Source organism: Pterocles gutturalis, unplaced genomic scaffold, assembly GCF_000699245.1.
Source record: "Pterocles gutturalis isolate BGI_N339 unplaced genomic scaffold, ASM69924v1 scaffold12867, whole genome shotgun sequence".
In the NCBI taxonomy this organism is placed as follows: Eukaryota; Metazoa; Chordata; class Aves; order Pterocliformes; family Pteroclidae; genus Pterocles; species Pterocles gutturalis.
Window position 1 is genome coordinate 18,445 of NW_010112927.1, and position 21,203 is coordinate 39,647.

Sequence of the window (21,203 nt, forward strand, 5' to 3'; positions counted from 1 at the left end):
TAGTATCGCTGGTACCTCTTAGAATTCACTTTAGTTTTGGCTTGTTACTCCATTAACTGAGGATTAACTCTCATCTAGTAGTGTCGTAAACATCTTTGTAATGCATCTGGAGCACAAAATCCACCAAGAAGGGAACAAAGTAGGACTTTGTTTCCACTTTAATAGGCAAGCCAAACAATTGCAACATCTAAAAATAATGTGGTTTTGGGAAACATGATTTTTTTTTTGTCCTATTGAAGATTAATTTAATACATGGAAAAGGAATTACTGAGCATAGATCCAAGTTAACTGAGATTTCTAGCTAGGTGTTTACCTACTTGTAAGTGCTCTTCAGGATTCAGCATATGGTCAGAAACTTTTTAATCTTCTGGAGAGCAAGGAAGGAAAAAAAAACCAAACCAAAAAAACCCAAACCAAAAACCTGTCTGTAAAGTCTCTGTGACTTAAGTTACACAGTACTTACTCTTGTCACATCTCACAGGGTCTGTCACAACACCCAAAACAAGAATGTTCTAAGTTTATAAAGCCACTCTTTGGGGAAGTTTCTGTATCTTTCCTGGGAAAACGTTTTTCTGTATTTATTGCTTTCAAATAGAATGTTAGCAGTCTACTTTCTTAAAATCCTAAATGCTTTCCACCTTTCTTTCAGCATGTCACATTGGAAGAGAAGGGTGCCCTCCTTTCTCACAAACTGAATGCAAAGCCACATGAGCTCCTAGAAACATTTCAAGGAGAATTCTGCAGGCTCTGCTTCAATTCCTCTACACATAATACATATTAAATCTACAACTCTCCCATCATAAGTAGTAATCAAACCAGTATGAAAAGTGAGTTCCTATCAGTATAAAAATCACCTTTTTGAAGCTCTTTAGTATGAAGATCGACATATCCCTCTTCACTTCTTGGACTTTCAGGCTGTTGTGGCTAAACACAAAATCAAAAGAAACAAAAATACTGCAGACATTCAGAACAAGTATGTTTCACTCTCCTCCCTCATGTCACGATGAGCATTTTCTTATCATCATCTATAAACGTCTTTAAAACTTTCTTATTAAGACAGCAGTACAAATATTAATAAGGAACATCAGCAGAGATAAGTCACATTATTGTTCAACGGTACAGTGCTGAACCTCAACCTTAGAATTAACACTGGTACCAGAGATTAGTTTAAAAAAGGAGATATCAAGATAAATCTCACGAAATCAAGATGCAATACCTACTCTGAGTTCCAAATATGAGCAATATTCTAGAAATGTTCACACATACAGAAAAATATGTATCTGCAATGTACAACAAAGTACAGTGAAATCTTTTCAATTCATGTGTTTTCATTTTTTTTGTTTGGTTGTGTTTTTTTTTAAATTCAAGTTGCAGATCAGCTGTATGTTACTGCTGCACAGATAATGCTATATGGAGCTAAGTCTACCTAAGTCAGGTGTGGACATTGCAAACTCAGATTCAGTGCCACGTGAACATGGCTATACTGACTCTAGGACCACCTTATGCTGGCAAACAGTACAGCTGTTTGCAGGTAGAACTCAAATCAATAAATCCCACCAGACTGAAGCTGTCTTGTATTTTCCTGAAGTGCATCCCAGGCATCAAAACCGTTGCTCCGAAATATTCAACTGGTCTGCCCTGGAGCTGCACTCAGTAGCCCTGGGCAGATCCAGCCTTTCACAGATGCCTGGGAGTCTCTGAACCATGTTCTGCTTCCAAATGCTTATTATCAGAGTTTGGCAAGATATGAATACATGGATCCAGACCTGCATCTGAATGAAAAATTAACCCGTCTGGAATCCTGCCTAGTATGGATCACAGCACAGACACACAGACAGAGTCAGCTTTGGTCTTATACAAGCTATAGGCAACCATGAGCCCCAATACCCCGGATTATCCAGGATGCCCCACTCTTCTGTTATGACAAATAACGGGCTGTAGTTACCATAGTATAAAACAGAAGCAAGTGCTCCTCAAACACAGAGAACGGGCAAGACTGAAGACTTGCAAGGAAGTGATACAACAAAATTAACAGCAGTGTATGTTTACTGTTCCAAAGCACTGAACTACAAATTGCCAACTGTAAGCGCTAAGGCATGTATGACTATTTAACAAGTACCATCACAAGCAACATGAATACAGTATGACCAGTTCTAAAAAAAGCAAACTTGAACGTCACAGTCACAGGAGCATGGCTGAGGGAATGAATTGGTTCTACCACAGAATAACATGGACAACCCACAATTTAAATGCCAGCTGATTAGAAAAGTACAGCTGAATCATACAAAAAATGACCCTTCAAAATTTTGAAGTTCAAATGCCATTTTTGCCGCACAAAAAGCAAAAGGTATAGTAAGAAACCCTACCAAGATGCATAATTATACAAGAAACAGTATAGTCAAAGTTTTCAAAATAACATAAATACCTCATCAGTTCTCAAGTTACTTTCAAATTCTAGTTCTTCTGCCAACTTTGGTAAAGCTGCATTATTGCCTAATGAAATACAAATATGTTAAAATTATTAGATTACATTATGCTGCATTTATCTCATGATACAGTAGGATGCTATTTCTCAGTACCACCCTCATGAACACAGCACATGAATTTAATCCTCTCCTGTAAGCAATGGAAACAATAGCAAGTCTGTCTGCAGCAAGCCAGCTCAAAAAAACCTAACTTGGCATCTACAAGAACACAAGTACTTCTATGTTCTTCTTAAATATAAAAGAATTTGAAAATATGGGCTATCAGGATTTACCACAGCTTATTTATGAATTTTGTCTTTGGCTTTTTTTTCTTGCTTTGCCTTAAAAAAACAAACAACCAACCAAACAACCACCAACAGACTACATTCCAAACAGCAAATGACCTCTGTATTAACGAATGCAGAGCTAAGAGTCAATACTAAGGATAAGATTTTTCTTTAAGTGACAATTAGATTTAAATCCATAAGCTCTACAACCATAACCACTGAAATTATCCACTTTCCATAGAGACTGAAAGGTCAGTAGCTCCTGGTAGTGTCAATGCAATTTCAGTAAATCTTAAAACCCCACTCATTTCATTCCCCATGGGAACTGCTGTATGCTTGTAACATCTGAAAACAGGCCATGCAGACAGCTCCTTCATATGACATCTACAGCACTTTGGACACATACTTCAGAAGCCTTTTTATGCAGCTTTTCCTAAACAAAAATAAATAGTTATAACATGATAATTCATCAATTAAGTGAAGTGATTAAACTGTGGTTGCAGTCCACAGAATAAGACCACTATTACCACTAGTACAGAGGCTACATCAATGGACAACAAGGATTAAGCAAAGCACCAAGACAGCAATGCCTAAGTGTGGCAGTTTACATTTTCATGGCTCATGTTTGTCTCTGTTGAACAAATACTGAAGAACATTTTTCATGTTTACTAGATTGGCATCTTTCCTTGACAAATTCCTAAGATCCCCAAACCTGCAGAGTGACCTTTCTCACGCCAAATATCAATAAAAACTAGCGAATAAAGCCAACCTTTGAGAAACTGGACCTAAACTCACATTGTAAAATGTTAGTGTATTTTTAAAATAATAGCAAAGACGTAGATGAGAAGGAAAAGGATTTAAAAGCAGTACTTGATTGGCATCATTCCACTTCCTTTGGTATAAAGATAGATAAGCAGATTTTCTACTATTTTCCTACAGTTTAGTTTCTCCAAAATTTATAATTAAGTAATAATCTTGACTTCATTATGCCACCTACAGAATTTACTAATTTTCATAAACTTGGTGCTTCAACTACTTTGGAGGGTCAGAGAGAAGAAAGACTGAAACAGCAGGATGTTCATTATATGGCATATTAGGAACTAGCAACCATACAAGTTCATTTGAAATGTTAGTTTCCAGAAAATAAAATGGAAATAAAATATTATATTCTTAATGTCATATACTATAATAACTTTACTATTTAAAATAGACATCATAATTGCTAGCTTAATATTTTAATTTGTTTAGGATGACCATCTGGTTCCTCTGTAACATGAAGGAGGACCATTTCAAGTGTACTCACAACACAAAACGCAGCGTAAGAGAATGAATCTGAATATGACCACTAAATAACCATCCAGAGAAAATCTGCAGTTATGACTAAGGATGGCCACTCTTAACCTTCAAAATTACTAAGAAGTTATGTTTAACATTTTAAAAAGGTATGTCTAAATGAAATGCATTCTCTTTCTTATAAAACCATTTTTGAATTTCAAAACACATTAATAATAAAACTCATCGTAGCTCCATGATAATTACAAATAATTGCAAATCACTTAATATAATAGCTCGCGATTTTAAGTTAATGAATTTTAATAACTTTTTTGCACTCTAATACCTTTTTTTCCAATATACCTCAGATAATTGTGTTCAGCCACTCCTATACTCCCAGAATCATATGCTTATTTAAATATTTGTCACCAATTCTTAAATATAGCATTAATATTTATTTCGCAGCCAACAAAGAAATCAGGTATATTTGAACAGTGTACGTTATAAATAACTGTAATCATGGTAAAATGCATTTATTTATGACAGCTTATAAATTGAAGAGTTAAGAAAAAAACCCCTCACCTGAATTAAAGGTTGCATTACTTTTTGGAGAAGTAACTTCAATTTCAATATCATCTATTTTGACCAAGTTTGTTTTGTCATCGCTGCCATATACCTCTTCTACATGTAATACAGGGAAGTCACTTTTTTCCCTTAATTCTGTTTCTGTTGTCACTTCACCATGGTTGGTATTTACAGTCACTTCATCTGCAGAAAGCAAGGAAAGAGCCCGTGCCCTAGGCAAGGGAGTCCTTATTTCAGAAAAGTCACTTTCTAAAACCAAGTTTGAGTTACATTTATAGTCTACATTCCTTAGAGTTTCACTCTCTACCATTGCTTCTGAAATCACACAAGATAGTTCTGATGTCACATCCTCATGTAAAACATCTTCAGCTTGCTCATCATCTTCACTTGCCTCTGAGGAAAGACCTGGACTCACAGCAGTCTCCGTACTAATCTCCACACAAAGGGCTTCATCTACACTCATGAGGTTCACTGAATTTTCATCTGTTTCTGTGATTTCACTGTCTACTGTGGTCTGAGATGCTGATGATTCTCCCCTCATACCACTCTCATGGATCTCGTTCTCTCTACCAATGACAAGTAAAGAACTACTGTTTTTTTCTGGGCCTGTAGTCGATAGGATGCATTCAATCTGGTTAGCAGTATTAAAAACTTCCTCACTTTTGTCTTTTACTTCTGTACTCTCAGAAGCAAGTTGACTTTCTTCTATAACTGTAAAGGTGAAGAGACTATCACATTCTTCCACTGTGCTCAGAGTGATCCCTGCCCGCTCCTCCTTATCTCCTATACTAGAAGCAGGATGTTGATCTTCACTGTTGGTGGCAACCCTCAACACAGGAGCTCCACATTCTCCCACAAAAATCACTGAACTTTTGTTTTTTGTATCTGCATTGAAAGCAGCTAGTCCAAACTGTTCATCTACAGTTGCAGTGGTCTCCACAACCTTACAGTCTTCTGATGCATTTGGAGAGATAATGGCATCTTCGTCTCCTTCTGCTACAATGAGCTGACTTTCAGCTTGTGGCGCTGCACTGATCAGGACTATCTCACATTCTTCTGTCATACTTGAGGTAATCATAGCAGCTTCGTATCTTCCTTCTGTTTCTGAACGGGCGAGTTTTTTTTCATCTTGTACAGCTACAGTAGACATAGGAGCTTCAAAACATTCTGCTGTACTTGTAGAGATCATTACCGTTTCATTTTTTGACTCTGTATCTGACACATGCTGAATCGCCTCTTCTGTGACTTCACCTGGCATTAGGATTACTTGTTCTTCTACAACACTTGTGGAAATCATAGCACACTCATCTTTTTCTTCCTTACTGCTAGCAGTTGGGTGACTTTCATCATCATCATCATCTCCTCCAGCACTGGATTCACTGGGCATAGGAACCTCATATATTTCCATATCTATAGAAACCATACCATTCTCATTTATTTCTTCTGTCTTCACAAAGGGGAGGTGACCATCATATTCAATAGCTGCGCTTGACATAGGAGCCTCAAATTCTTCCACAATACTGGTGGAAATCATAGTGCACTCCTCTTTCTCCTGCTTACTGCTACAAGTAGGCACACACTCTTTAAACTCTCTAGCTGTACTGGGCATAGGCACCTCTGTGTCTTCAGTGTCTATTAAGATCGCAGAGCTTTCCCCGCTTTCACTGGCTCTTGCAACAGCAAGTGGACCTTCCTCAGCATCCATAGCTGAGTGTAAGGGAGCATCGCTTTCTTCCTCTGTACTGGTAGAGATGATATCACCTTTTACTTTTTCTTCTCTGTCAGCAGGAAAAAAAACTGTTAGAACCGCACTACTTATAGAGGCATCAAGTTCTCCGCTGCCAAAGGAAGTCATGGCATCCTCATGTTGGTCTTCAGTGTCAGACTGACTCTTATCTTGCACTGCCACAGCACTAGTCATGGGACCCTCACATTCCCCAGCATCTAAGGGAATCAAGGTACCTTCATGCTTTCCTATATGCACAGTCAAGGCACCCTCATCTGCAGCACTTGCGCTGGTTACGCTGCTCTCAACAACCTCTTTAACATCTTTGCTGTTTGTGCCACAATTAGCTTCTTTCTCTGCACTCGTCATGCTGTCAACAGTAAGTTTATTTATATTTGTGCCAGCCACTCCCGACTCAGTCTCCATTTGTTCAGCAACTACGCAGATAATGGAACTTTCACCTTCTTCTGCACCTATGCAAATTAGTGCATTTTCACTTTCCATTCCAGTACAAGTAGAAGCATGCTCATTTTCTTCATTTCCTCTTCCTGTACTGGTCACAATGCCCTCACCTTCTTCATCCTCTTCTTTTGAGCCTGTACTAGTTACAAAACCTTCATCATCACACAGACCTACACTGACCATAGCGATATTGGCTTCTTCCTTTGCCCTTGTACTATCCATTAGACTTTCACATTTTTCAGCTTCTAAACAAGCTGCAAACCCCTCATTGCTGTCCTCTATCCCTGTGCAGACTACTGAAATTTCAGCATCATCTTCTGGAGTCATGCCTGTGCTGGTCACTGCGCTTTCACCATTTACAATATCCTCAGATTTGTCACCACTGGTTCCAGTTGTGGCACTGTTGTTTGTGGCCACTGCAACACACGCACCAGTTACAGTGCTTTCTTCTTGGGCATCTGTACCAGTCACTGAGCAGATGATGAAATTATGACCTCTTTCTTCTGCACCTGTGCAAGTTACAGTACCTTCATGTTCTTTTACCTGGCCAGCTCTCACACTGCTCCTAAATTCACCTGAACCATCACCACTTGTTGAGCCTTCACCTGTTTCTGTCCCTGCACTAGTTACAGCACCATCGCTCTCCACTTCACATAAGCAGGATACAGAACTTTCAAATTTGCCTGTATCTACACAAGTTGGGGTCTTTCGCTTTTCTTCAGAGCCTGCACTAGTCACAGCATCATCTTTTTCTTCTGTCCCAGCACTATTCACACTGTCTTCAATTTCTACTCCACTTGCATTGACTGAATCCTTACCACTTTCTTCTGCATCAACCATGGTACAGTCACCATTTTCTTCTTCTGTACTTGTTAGGAAACTTTCACTTTCTGCTAATCCTTCAGTGACAACACTGCCACCACCTTCTTCAGCTGCTGCAACAGTACACTCACCGATATCTGCTCCTGTGATGAAACTGCTGCCCTCACTACTTTTTACCCATATGCCTGTTGTGAAACCTTCATCAGCTTCTGTGCTGGTGCAGATTACTGTCACCTCGCTTTCTTCTTCTGAGCAAGTGGTTGTAGCATCACTGTCCTTTTCATAATGTGATGCACCTTCAGCTCTTTCCTCTCCTGTACTAGTAGCCATTACAGTTCTCTGAATGAGCTTGTCTGTGCTAGTTCCTATCACAGTGTTTGGAGTTGTTTGAAGGCTGCTGTACAACAAACTAAGTTTACTACTTCCCGCACTGGTACCTACTGCATTGCTTTCATTTTTATCTTCCATGCCGATCACTCTATTCCCTTCTTGTCCACTGGCTACAACAAAGCCTTTGACTGTTTCCTCAGGAATTCCTTCAGGCACTAACACAGAGGAAGACTGTATCATATCATCAATATCATACATCTTGTTCTTTTCCACATAATCCATCATTGTGCTTCTTTCTCCCTTTGTGGAAGGATCTGTATTCAAGCACTCTCTTTCTTTTATTTTTATAAGTTCTTTTGTTGTTACATCTCTGCAATCTTCAGTTACGTCAGTCATCAAGCTTCCCTCTTTTACTTTCAACTCACATCCCTGAGTGCTTTCTAACTTTGCTGCTTCATCATTATCTTCTTGACTAAGTAACCCAGCTGTATCGTCTTCCATTGACTGTTCATCAGGCCAGGGTATCTCATTATCTTTTTCTATACTATTTGTCACAGTGGTGTTGTCACCGCTGTCTTTCATGATAGAACTCAACACTGCACTCTCTTGTTCCATGCATACATGTGCTGCATCATTCTTCAAAATCAAAGTACCTTCAAATAAAGATGTCCCATCTGAATTATGGCATTCTTTAGGCATACTACCCAAGGAATCTGTAAAATCTGAGATATCCATATCCATGGACTTTGCCTCAGCAGCATCTTCTCTGGAAGAATTAACTGCTAAAGGAACATCATCTGAATTACAATTTATCACCATTTTTAAATTCTTTGGTCTTCTACTATCTTGTGAAGGTTGATCCTTACTCGGAACATTCAGTAAGATTCTACCACTTGTTTCATACACAACACTCATTTTATAAGCCCCTTGTTTATTGGGTCCTTGATCCATGGAAACTTGTTTGGACAAAGTGTCTAAGGCACCAACTTGTTTTTGAGGGATATCTTCTTGTTCAACAGTTTTTTCAGCTGCAAGCAGAAACTCTGATTTATGAGCTTCAGGATCTGCCAAGCTGTGTTTTAATTCCTTATTTGAAATAGAGAGAGATATTTTTTCTTTTGCTGCAATCTTGGCATCTGCGGCTTGGAGCAAGTTTTGAAGATTCTTTCCTTTGATGTTAGATGCTTCCTGTACTTTTGTTGGTTTCAAATCAAGTTCCATCAGCTCTTCCTCATGACCAGAATGTATGTCATCATTATTCATACTTGACTTTTGAGGGGCTGAAGCATGGCTGCTTTCAGTTCTGCTAGCTGATTGCTTTTCCCCTCCGAGTAAATCTTGGTTTGATATACTGCCTTTTCTATTTTCTAAGGATATCTTCTTACTTTGCTTCTTATCCACTGCCACCGTGATGCTCAATACTTTTTCATGCCCACTATCTATTTCTTTAATACCTTTATCTTCCAATTTGGTACTCTCTTCCTTCTTCTTTGTTTCCTTGTTGCTGTGCTTTAAGTTTCTGCTTTTGTGACCTTCAGCAGAGAACCTTCTTTCTAGTTTGGAACTGCTTAAATCTTTATCACCTCTATATTTCTCTTTTACACATCCTCTTTCTCCAGAATGTAACTTAACTCTGTGACTAATGTCTTTTTGTGATCCCTGAGTTGATTGTATGCCACTTAAGAGCTCAAACTCGGCTCCACTCTCTTCAAAAACTCTGTCTTCATTCTTGGATTTGTGCTGCTTATCTGAATCATTCTCTTCCATGCTCTTATCTTTGTCTAGCTTCTGACCAGTCTCTTGTTTTGTTGAATTTTCCTGTAATTCTGTTTCAGATGCTTTGAATTGTTTACTATGAGTCTTTGACTTAGACTTTAACAAAATCTTGTCTTCTACAAGGCTCTTAGATCTTCGTCTATCTTTATGAACACCATCTTCTTGTTTCAAATTACCATCAGAATTAGTTGATTCTATTTCATGTTTATCTTCTGAGTAGCTTTCACCCCTTCTGTGTAATGCAGAAGCAAGTTGCTTTGAGGCACTTAGGGAATCCTTATGTGACTTAGAATCACTGAGGGACCTTTTGGACTTGTATTCTGCTCTTGATTTTTCAGTTGAGAGATGACGGTCTTTTTTATTTTCCTTACGCAGTAATTCTTCAGCTTTTAAGGTTGATTCAGAAGTATTTTTTCCATCTTTTCCTGTCACCAATATTTTCCGCTCACTTCGGTGTTTACTTTTTCTTTCAGATTTATCATCTGAAGAAACCTTTATTTGTTGATTATGTTTCTGAACACCATCCTCTCCTTTCAAACTTCTCTCAAATGAATGGAGTTCAACATCTTCACTTGATTTGTGAATACCATCTCCTTTACACTTGTGCTTTAAAGAAAGTTTATCTTCTAAAGCAGTTCTTTCCTTCTCATTTTTATCTCTGTAAGACTTGGCTTCTTTTTTGACAGCATTTCTCATGTGTTGCATTTCTGTGTCACTGTCTTTTCTGGGGTGTTTTTCATTTTTAAATACGGGTTTCTGCTTCTGTAGTTCTTCAGTATTGACTTCTCCTCGATCCAGTTGTCTTTTCAGATCCCTTGTTTCACTGTCCTGCTGGGCTCCTTCAGCCTGAAGAGAGGTGGAGGTTCTTCTTTTATGTTCTTTTTCAACTTTAGAATCACTTTTGCTTTCCTCAGTTGAATGCACCGATTCTGAAAGTCTTCTAAGCTGTTTAGAGATTTCACTTTTTCCATGATTATGCTTCAATTCTTTGGAAGAATTTTTTTCAGAAGTCTACAAAACAAAGTTTATATATATAAATATAAGCAAATATAACATGGTCCCATCACTATGTAATGGAAGAGAATCGTTAAGGGCAAACTCTCCATAAAAACAAGACACCGGAGAACACACTTAACATTGCAACAAAAATTCACCTAAAATACAATCAATAAGAAAATGAAACTTGTCATTTTCATTTCAACGATCTGCCATTGTGGGAAAATCCAAAGAAACAGAAGTTAACCTTAAGCAGCCTGTTTGAACTTGAGTATCTTTTTTTTATAAGGTGATTTTTCTTTATAAAATTATTTAAGTGGATTTTTAAATGGACAATCACAATTGCAAGTACTCCCTAAGTTCCTTTAAACAGCCATTATACTGTCTGTTTAAAAACAAACAAACAATCAACACTGCAAAACCAACAAAAGAAATCTAGACTTCCATTTGAACTTGCAACTTTTTTTTTTGTTAATAATACTGTTGCTAAAATCTCTCACCATAAAAATTATCTTTCCTTTAGTGTTTGGACTACATCCAGTTCTCCTTTAACTTCCCAGTGAGAAGTTTAAATAGATAAAGCTCCTCAAATCTTTTCATACAGGACATACTTTGTTTTTTTTCCAAAACCCCAACATGCATCATGGAATAGGGCTTTAACTATATCTCATGTTCTACTACAATGTCCATCAGCACTGAATACATAGACTGTATATACTAGTGGCTACTGCAATTCAGAAAACATTACTACAGCATTGTCAGATCACTAATGCAACTGAAAGAACTAGCAGGAAAAAAACAATTCATAAGAATGAATGCAGTATTATGCAGTTTGGAATGGACATATGAACTAGTGCTATTACAATTAGAAAGCAAGATCATAAGGTTTATATTTAAGAGACACATACCTCATTTGCCTTTTGCATTTCTTTACTATCTTCTTCTGATGGCTCATACTTCTTTTTGCAGCTATCTTCAGCATGCCTGAAATGGGTATTGGACAATTGAAGAAAGAAAAATCAGTAACAGCTTAACATTAGTTTGTAAACTTTCTGCTTTTAAAGCTGAAGGAGAGAGAGAAATGCACACCAAAAATACTGAAACAGAACACAGTCACACAACTGTTGACTAGTCAATTCGTCCAAGCTTTTTTCTCTTGGAAAATTATGTGTACCAACTTCAAAGATATCCTCTGGACATCAGTGCTTTAAAACAGAAAATAATAATATAACAATATTAGTACCATAGTTGTTCCTGTAAAATGGACAGCAAATCTCCCTGCCACAGAGAAAAACACACTCCCCCCTTATTGTAGGGAAGAGAGCTCCAAAAATACTGGTTTTGTCTTTCAGAAACTTGGCTCATTTAACATAGATACCTGTATGTACACAGATAAGTACATATCTATGAAAACATCAATTTAAAGACCAAGCAAAGTTGACCGACTGACATATTACAAACATCTAAATGCACAAACATCTAAAAACTGTCTCTTCTCACACCTTTATTACCATCCTCGGTGTGAAAAGCTACATAAAGGCTCTGCTACTGCAGTCTGAGCTGTATAATATTTAAGCAGTTATAATCTGATTTTCTAACTGAACTCCATGCTCATTAGTAACAAAATTATGTGACTATTTAAAGAGGAAATTGTTAAAATGGGTAAGCCTAACTGAAAAGTTGAAGAGAACCTTTTCAATCTGCAAAAATGAATATTCAAACACTTAATTCCTTTTGAGCAAATACAAGAATACCTTGAATCTCTTTTTCTTTTTCTGCTCAAAGCTACTTTTTTTTCTAAAAATTTCTGTTCTTTAAGCACATCCTTAATGCTGGTACCAGTAGCTTTTGACTCGAGACTTCTTGCTGAAGGTTCTTCCGAGTTCAAGCTGCTTTTTCCTAAAATAATACACAAGTGGTGAAATACATAAGCATGTCATTATATCACTGTTTCAGCTATAAATGTAACTGAAAGCAGTACAAAGAGTACTAATGTGTAGCAGAGAATACTGGTGTATGTAGGTATTAACTGTGTTTAAGCAATGTCATGATATATGAAAGAATATATGAAAAAGACATGGAATTTCATATTAATAATTTGCATTACATATTTTTCTGTTACATCACTGTTAAAATGTTGGGTTTTTAAAGGAAACAACTAGAGACCTATTACCAATATCTTAACATAAATGTTTTTCCAGAGAGAGAGAATGAGAGCAAGCATGGGGCAGGGCATGGACTAATACAGAATCATGAAATGGTTGGGGTTGGAAAGGACCTTAGAGACCATTGAGTTACAATGCCCACCATGGGCAGTGACACCTTCCACCAGACCAGGTTGCTCAAAGCCATATCCAGTCTGGCTTTGAACACCTCCAGGGATGGGGCATCCACAACTTCCCTGTGCACGCTGTTCCAGTGCCTCACCACCCTCACAGTGAAAAATTTCTTCCTTAATGTCTCATCTAAATCTACCCTCTTTCAGCTTATAACCATTACACTTTGTCCTGTCATTACACTCCCTGCTAAAGAGTGGATCCCCATCCCTCCTGTAAGCCCCTTTTAGGTACTAGAAGGCTCCAATTAGGTCTCCTTGGAGCCTTCTCTTCTCCAGGCTGAACAACCCCAACTCTTTCAGCCTGTCCTCATAGGGGAGGTGCTCCAGCCCTCTGATTAATTTTGTGGTTCTCCTCTGGACTCTCTCCAACAGGTCCAGGTCTTTTTTATGTTGGGGGCCCCACATCTGAACACAGTACTCCAGGTGGGGTCTCACAAGAGCAGAGTAGAGGGGGAGAATCACCTCCCTTGACCTGCTGGCCACGCTTCTCTTAATGTGGCCCAGGACAGTTGGCTTTCTGGTCTCCACTTAGACATTGAGCCATTGACCACAACTCTTTGAGTGCGACCATCCAGCCAATTCCTTATCCAGCAAGTGGTCCATTCCTCAAATCCATGTCCCTCCAACTCAGAGACAAGGATGTCATGTGGGACAGCGTCAAAGGCTTTGCACAAGTCCAGGCAGATGATGCCAGTTGCCCTTCCCTTATCTACCAGCACTGTGGCCCTGTCGTAGAAGGCCACTGAATTTGTCATGCATGATTTGCCCTTGGTGAAGCTGTGTTGGTTGTCAATCATGTCCTTGTTTTCCATGTGCCTTAGCACAGTTTCCAGGAGGATCTGCTCCATGATCTTGCCAGTCACAGAGTTGAAACTAAAAGGCTTGTAGTTTCTCCGGTCTTCCTTATTTCCTTTTTTAAAAATGGGGATTATGTTTCCCCTTTTCCAGTCAGTGGGAACTTCACTTGAGTATCACGACTTCTCAAATATGATGGACAGCAGTTTGGCAACTTCATCCATGAGTTCCCCCAGGACCTGCAGGTGCATCTCATCAGGTCCCATGGACTTGTGCACCTTCTGGTTCTTTAGATGGTCTCAAATATACATATTGAGTATATTATATTTCTCATACCTTTAGCATTTTGATTTCCAGTTTTCAGGGATTTTGTTTTTTCTGCAGCCTTCTGTTTACGTTTTTCTTCAAGTCTCTCTCTGTTAATTTGTCTTCTTAGGAGTCTCTCTTCTTTTTCTTTGGCCTGAAGATACATAAACAAGGAAAGCAATTAATTTATCACTAGGTCAAAGAATATTCTTTGACTACAGATGTATGTGTAAAATCCACAGAAACCAGAACATTGTAGCTTAAGACAAACAGAAAAATAAAAAGTTCTTAGAAATCATTATATGAAAATTAATGGCATCCTCTAATATTTCAGTGACATTAAACTAGATGAGTTTCAAAGAATTTCACTGCTGCTTAACACTGCAGACTGAGGCTATGAGACCTCCTTAAAGAACACATCTTATTTGTTATTTTTATTATATATATAATATGTATACATAATATATCCATCATGTGTCTCTATTAAATATCTTTTAAAATACATAAATATAAAAAAAATTACATTTAGGCAAAGGAAAAAAGATCTAAAACAACTGCTGTTCCCTATTCTGTGTGCTGGTCCTTTTTCCGCAGAACACACTACACTGAACTTGCTTAAACCTCTCTTCCCATTCTGAATGGCTGCAGACATCCTACAAACTACTCATTTCATGGACAGCAAGAACTACATTTGTAAAGAGATGGTGTAATGAAGTAGCCTGCAGCAGTCAACACAAGCCTGAACCACACCAAACCACATTGAAGGCAAGCTGCAGGTACATATGGGACACTTTTTCCATCCAAATTGTCATTAAGTCTACTGAAGACCAGGTTTTTCATGTGTGCAGCAGTTCTTCCTCTCCAATCAAATCACTCAGTTGAGAAAGAATCCACCTATTGCTGTGATGTTGCAAAGACATAGCATGTAACTAACAAATCCTCTCTTAACACCAGAAGACCATTCATTTTAGAGTGGGGGAAAAACATGGAAAAGCATGTAATTGCTTTCAACACCAGAAGCCTTGAAACTATAACCAGCAGAGTGCTTCCCTCGAGAGCAGCTCATGCAATACCGGTAGTAAGTCTGCAGGGAGGAGCAGCTGTAACACAAGGCGGTGAGGGGTGGGGGAAGTAAGAAGAAACAGAAGACTCCCCCTCATAAACCACCACCAAATAAGAAGTGGAATTTCTGTGCTGAAACATTTAAGGAGCTAGAATGCAAGCAGCAACAAAATCCACACTTACAATGGACTGACGGCGTTGTTCTACAGTTCGCTCATCATCAGAATCACTGAAGTATTTGGAGTACAAGAAAGGCTTGCGAACATAAGCATGACGAATAGGCTTCGCTTTCCCATCACTCAGCTCATTAGCATGAGGCTTTGTCTTACTTTGACTGTTTTTCTCCGTTTCATCTGAAGAAAAGTTAGTGAAGTGTAGAGACATATTGATAAATTAGGGTAGTGCTTTCAATGTAACTTTTGAGGAGGCAGAGCTACTGAAAATGTATTAACAATTATTTCTTCTAAAAACATAAACAGATAAAAAAATTAAACCCTTAACATCAAAATATCACTAGATTATGAAAACCTGAAAGGTACATTCACGTGTTTGCGCACACCATTCAGCCAAAAAATTGCAAGACACAATGCCCAGAATAAACTGGGATACAACAGTTGGGTTTACCCTCTTGCCTGTAATCACATTGCCTTTTTACATATAGTATTTAGTAGTTAACACCACATAAGAAGTCAGAATATATTCCTGCTATGTATCAAATTAAGCTTCTTCCCTAAAAAAAAAATTATACAATATCGGAGATCGTAAAAACTAGATAGGCTTACTGAAATATATACACAAAACACGTTGTTGTGTATACTCATGTAAGTATTACTGAAGTAAAAATAAATCTATTTCAGTTTTATCAGGATTACTAGAAACAGAGCAAAAACATTTGCGCTCCATGCTGTAGAAGTTACTTGTATCCCTGAAATATATTTAAGGCTTGTTTTCACTTCACAAATATTTAGTCAGAAATGAATGCAATCTGTCAAGTTTAAAGGTAACACCAAAGCCAGAGAAAGTGCAAGTAATTCAGTGCTTCTAAATAATATTCTTAGAGCAGAAACGATAAGCTCACAGCATACTACAGACAACTCATTCAGGTACTAAGGCACCCTGTGTTATGAAGTGGAAAGTCTTATTAACTGCAAAAGCCACATATCTGCAGAAACCAGTGTGAGGTCTAATCCAGACAAGGACAACACACAAAAGTAACCCAGACAGTGAAAAGGATTTGGTGTTTCCAAACTCTTAAAGACAGACCCATTAATGTTCCTCCTACTGTGGCCAGGTAGAATTGGGAAACCCCTGCAATCCTAAAGCTCTAAAACCGACCTGATCTGCAAAGTCAGCTATAACCCCTACCCTTGGGTGACAAAGCACTCCCAATGTTATAGCAAACGCATGGCAGAAGGGAGGGGAAAAAAAATGCACAGGCAAGTGACGTGTTTTTGTTGCCTACGAAATACTGTAGTACAAATAAGATTTACAATGTTTAGAATATATCAAGCTATTAAAAAAATATTCCAAGTATGTCCACTAGTCATCTTTTGTAATTACACAAATACCATCCATTCCACATTCAAATTCTTTCTCATATAGAAGTACAATAAAACATACTGCAAACCCTCCAATTTATGACATGATGCACTCAACAAAAGCATTACATATTCTTTCTTGCTACTTAACAATCTAATTATTTTACCATCTGATGTGATCTCCCCCTCTTCAGTACTGTCAGAAATTACAGTCTCCTCTTCACTCTCCTCCTCAAAGGAAGAAAGGTCACTGGTATGGACAGAGCTGACAGTGATGTCACTGAGTACATCCATATCTGAATCTACTGACGTATTTTCTTGCAAGGGAAAAAACAGAAAGAAAGGGCTGTAATGCAGCACACTATATTTGAGAAACTTTTCTTACCAAAACAACATTATTTCATGAAGAAGAAATAGGAAAAAAAATTGTAATACCTTAATGAAACGTTAACAGGCCAACTCTGGTTTACTCAAAACAAAAATCTCCTTGAGATATAACTAGAAACTTTAAATGCAGACTGGAATCATTAAGAAAACTTGCCAGAGTAAGGCAGATGACCAATCACACACTTGAGGAATTAAAGCTCATCTGATTCCTAACGTGGGTACCTTAGATAAGGGAGATTAGCCAAGACTTAGCTGTGGTTAGCTAGACAAATTTGCCAGAACTAGCAGAGAGCCTACATTCCAAATATATACTTCTGATTCACCTCCTGAAGAAGCTTAAAAAACCCCCCCATGTTAATATTTTAAGGAAGAGCATTGCCCTCACCATACCTTCTTTAGTTTCTTTAGTGCTTTCAGTTGTTTTATGTTTACTGCTACTTTTTTCTGCAACTAACTGTTTCACTGGTTCCGACTCTCTTGCTTGCTTTTCTTCTTTTGACTTTGTAGCATCATCACTTTTCTTTGCATGGTCAGACTTCTTGTCAAGTTTTTCCTTCTTTTCTTTCCTTCTTTCACTTTTTTCACTACTGTCTGGTTTCTTGTCACATTTATCTACTAATTTACTCTTTTGATCTTCACTTTCCTGTTGAATTTCTTTACTTGTAAAAGTCAAATTATTAGCATCCTTTGCTGAATTTTTTATTTCTTCACTTTGGCAGGGAAGCTCATTTAAATCTTCACACTTTGCAAACGCTTCAACCCCTTCTCCAGAAGGATCGCAAACTGCTTTCTCTCTGTCTGGCAAGTCCTCCACATTTCTCTCTCTATCAGTGCTACCGTCCACACTCTGCTGAGAGGAGAGTCTTTTTGCAACTTTGTCATTGTTCTTGGAATTTGTGTTCTCTGTTGAAGCCCTGGCAGCACTTGCTTCTTGGTTAAGTGAAGTTATTGTTTCCAAAATGGACATTGCATCACTAGCTACGTTGCCACTAGGAGCTGTAGTAGAGACACCTTGAATTGTAAGAAAGAAAATAGTTTTAGTTCATCTTAGTTTCCACATCCGTCCAGATAGAATGTTAAGCAAGCGAAAGGAAAGAGAATAATTACTCTATTTAAAAGAAGAATTAACTCAGAGGACTGACTAATTTTGCCTCTATCGATTTTGCTTATTAAAAAAAAGAACAAGAAAGAACAAGAAGTTGCATTCCTAATCTGATTACCAGAGATTCATTTTACTTGGTGACATACCGCTGTTTCTGAGATCAGCTAAAGAAAGCAGGGGGTGTCTATGGGAAATGTGTTCTGAACACAGTCCTTGTTTAACTTTACCATCATCCCAAATGGGATGATGACTCTGGAAAAGCACAATAAAACACCACAGCAGAAAGGCTGTTTTTCATACAGACTGGTAGACTTAGCATATTGATTATATAAAAACAGGACTATCAGAAATACCCTATCACTTTCCCATCTTCTTAGAAGCAACTCCAAAGATGGATGAGAAAGGGTTAATTGGACTAGCAGCTGGCTTGTTAACCCACTGACTTTAAAGGAAGTGGGCCTCACAGGAAAAGGGCTAGGATTTAAATAAAGGGTCTGGTTACAAATAGATGGACTGCTGTGGAGTCTCTTAGGAAGGGAAGGAATGGACAATTACCTGTGGGAGTGTTTAGAAGTTGATAGCAGGCAACATAAATTAAAATTGTAAAGAGAAAGTGCTGTGTTTATAAACAAACTGAAGATTGGCTGATTTACAGCAGAACTTAAGCTCCTGAGAGGACCTTAGCCATTCAAATTTTATTGCACATAGCAACTGCATTAAGACAGCTATCTCACAGATAACTTTTTTCTGATCTATCAATACATAAAAAAATTGCATCAATGTTCTCTCACAGCTATGCCTTGTCTGATCATAACACTTAGAGGGCCAAACCCCAAGACCAACTTTTTCCCCTACAGTAAACTGATCCCTTGTCATCTCAAGTAGAAGTGACAGAGGGAAATGGTGGTACATGGCAACATCTCTCTTGCCTTCTAACTTTATACATACAGTAAGAGACAAGTGTTACGGTATGCTGCCTGGAGCTCAGCTTGTTAATACTGATGCTAACAATTTTGAGCTGGCAGCAAACCTAGTCAAGGTTTCATTTTTGTTAACAAACTGCTCAGAGAAATGGTAGAATACCTTGTACTGTAACAGAAGCATCTGTTTTCTCCTCACTTGGAGCTGTACTGGGGCCTGCCTCCTCTTTGTGATTCAATGTGGCTAAAAATTCATGGACAGCTTTCTCCACCTGAGGTCTGAAAGTGTGATTGATCTTCGGATCCACAACCTGAGAAATAATTCTGTCAATTCCAGATTCCAACATTCCAGACCTGGAACAAAGTTACATGAATACTTAATAAGAAAAATGACTTCTCAAGAACATCTTAATGAAATATGCTCATTTAGATGTGACATAAACACTCCTAAGAATCTCCAGTAAAGCATTAACATTTTCTGAGCATCACTACAGCTAAGTATTTAGCCAGCTGCCTGTTGTGTTATGAATTAATAAGAAAAATGCTATAGAAATTAAGCATTCCAACCACGTGGAATTAACACAACAAGCAGCCTGTTGTTATGGCATTACTGGTTATGCCTACAAATGTTATCCAACTGTAAAAGCAACACTTGTGGACAAAATTAAGAAGAAACATGATATTATCAATTCCCATGTTGTAAACCAGATGAATTATAGAAGACATGAGGGACAAACAACTACCACTACTCATCACCACCCTAAGTTACGTTCTGCCCAGTACAGTGCAACACCTCAGTGTTCTGCACCTTTATAGAAAACCCTTAACCTTCAGTAAAATCAAATAAGTGGCAATAGAGGCCTTTGTATCTGTGGGTTCTCTTTAGACCCTCCCATAATCTTTTGTGGATCATATACTGCCTCTTGTCCTCATTGCTTTTTAAAAAAGAAGTAAAAAACCCTGAAACAGCAATCACTCCCCTCCCCTCAAATAGAACAGCTTCTCAGTACCAGTTATCAATGGTAACACTACACCATAACTGAATAAGATTATTCCCAAATCCCTTGTTTGACCCAACTTAGTGACCAAACTCATGCTACTTTGAGGAAATTTCCTAATGTTACCTCTCTTAAGTTTTGAGAAAAACTAGAGGAACCCTAATGAAATAATGTAACATCAGGTAAGTGTTTGACATCATTTTAATGTCACAGCAGTCTTTAAAAACCTCTTATCTGTCTAGCTAGATTTACATCCAGTATTTTGTTTTGTGAATTTAGCTTTGTAGTCCGCAGACCTTAGTTTGTCAAATTCTTTTAATTTCCCTTACCTCAAAACTTGATGGCAATAGTAATATCTCCCTTAAAAGAAACAGTAAAGACAGACTTTAGCTAGGGTGTTACATCCCAAGTCAGAAACAAGCTTTCCACCCCTGCATCAACTTGGATCAGACAAAATAATATTTGCAGTCTAATTCTGACTAACGCTGATGGTGAGCTGTCATCTAAAATAATACCGTGTTTTATACACTAAAAAAAATAAATAAATTTTCTTCAGAAGTTTCTCTGAAGAATGCACACACTTCGTAATTGACCTAGAGCCTCTGTCACCTCTCATGGTACATGAGCATGTTTAAACAGAGAAACCCCAGAGCCGTCACTTACTTGAGAACCTGCTGCCTAATGTTATTTCTCAGCTGGTTCTTGTTGAGATGAGGACTCCAGGTATGAGTTGCCAAATGATTGGAAACAAAGTTGTCAACGCGCTGTCTCAAATTCTGGTAGGCAGGCTAGAAAGCAACAGCAGAGAGGTTGGACACGAGCAGTTTGATAAGCAGCTCTCCCGCCGGAGGCCGGGCTGTCAGAGCTGGGAGCCCCGTCAGACCTGTCAGGGCTGGGAGCCCCGTCAGCCCCCCCCAGCCGCTCCCGCAGCCTTGCGGCGCTCACAGCGCGTTAAGCCCGCCCGCATCGCTAGAAACACTCCGCAAAACCAGGCGCGTTTGTCCCGCCGGCCGGCCCACGCTCCCCTCTGAAAGCA

At 38.4% G+C, this 21,203-nt stretch overlaps 1 protein-coding gene across 1 annotated transcript in view; it reads right to left on the reverse strand.

The window, feature by feature from the left end:
* BOD1L1 (biorientation of chromosomes in cell division 1-like 1) overlaps nt 1-20,955 on the reverse strand; it is a gene marked incomplete at its 5' end in the record, with an annotated part of 36,470 nt that extends 15,515 nt beyond the window's left edge. The window contains 11 exons of the mRNA XM_010074254.1: nt 855-924; nt 2,426-2,493; nt 4,607-10,736; nt 11,630-11,705; nt 12,476-12,620; nt 14,191-14,314; nt 15,406-15,575; nt 16,928-17,077; nt 17,538-18,158; nt 19,333-19,523; nt 20,831-20,955. Of these exons, the coding sequence (XP_010072556.1) occupies nt 855-924; nt 2,426-2,493; nt 4,607-10,736; nt 11,630-11,705; nt 12,476-12,620; nt 14,191-14,314; nt 15,406-15,575; nt 16,928-17,077; nt 17,538-18,158; nt 19,333-19,523; nt 20,831-20,955 (7,870 nt within the window). The remainder of the gene's footprint in view (nt 1-854; nt 925-2,425; nt 2,494-4,606; nt 10,737-11,629; nt 11,706-12,475; nt 12,621-14,190; nt 14,315-15,405; nt 15,576-16,927; nt 17,078-17,537; nt 18,159-19,332; nt 19,524-20,830) is intronic.
* Between the last annotated feature and the right edge of the window lie 248 nt (nt 20,956-21,203).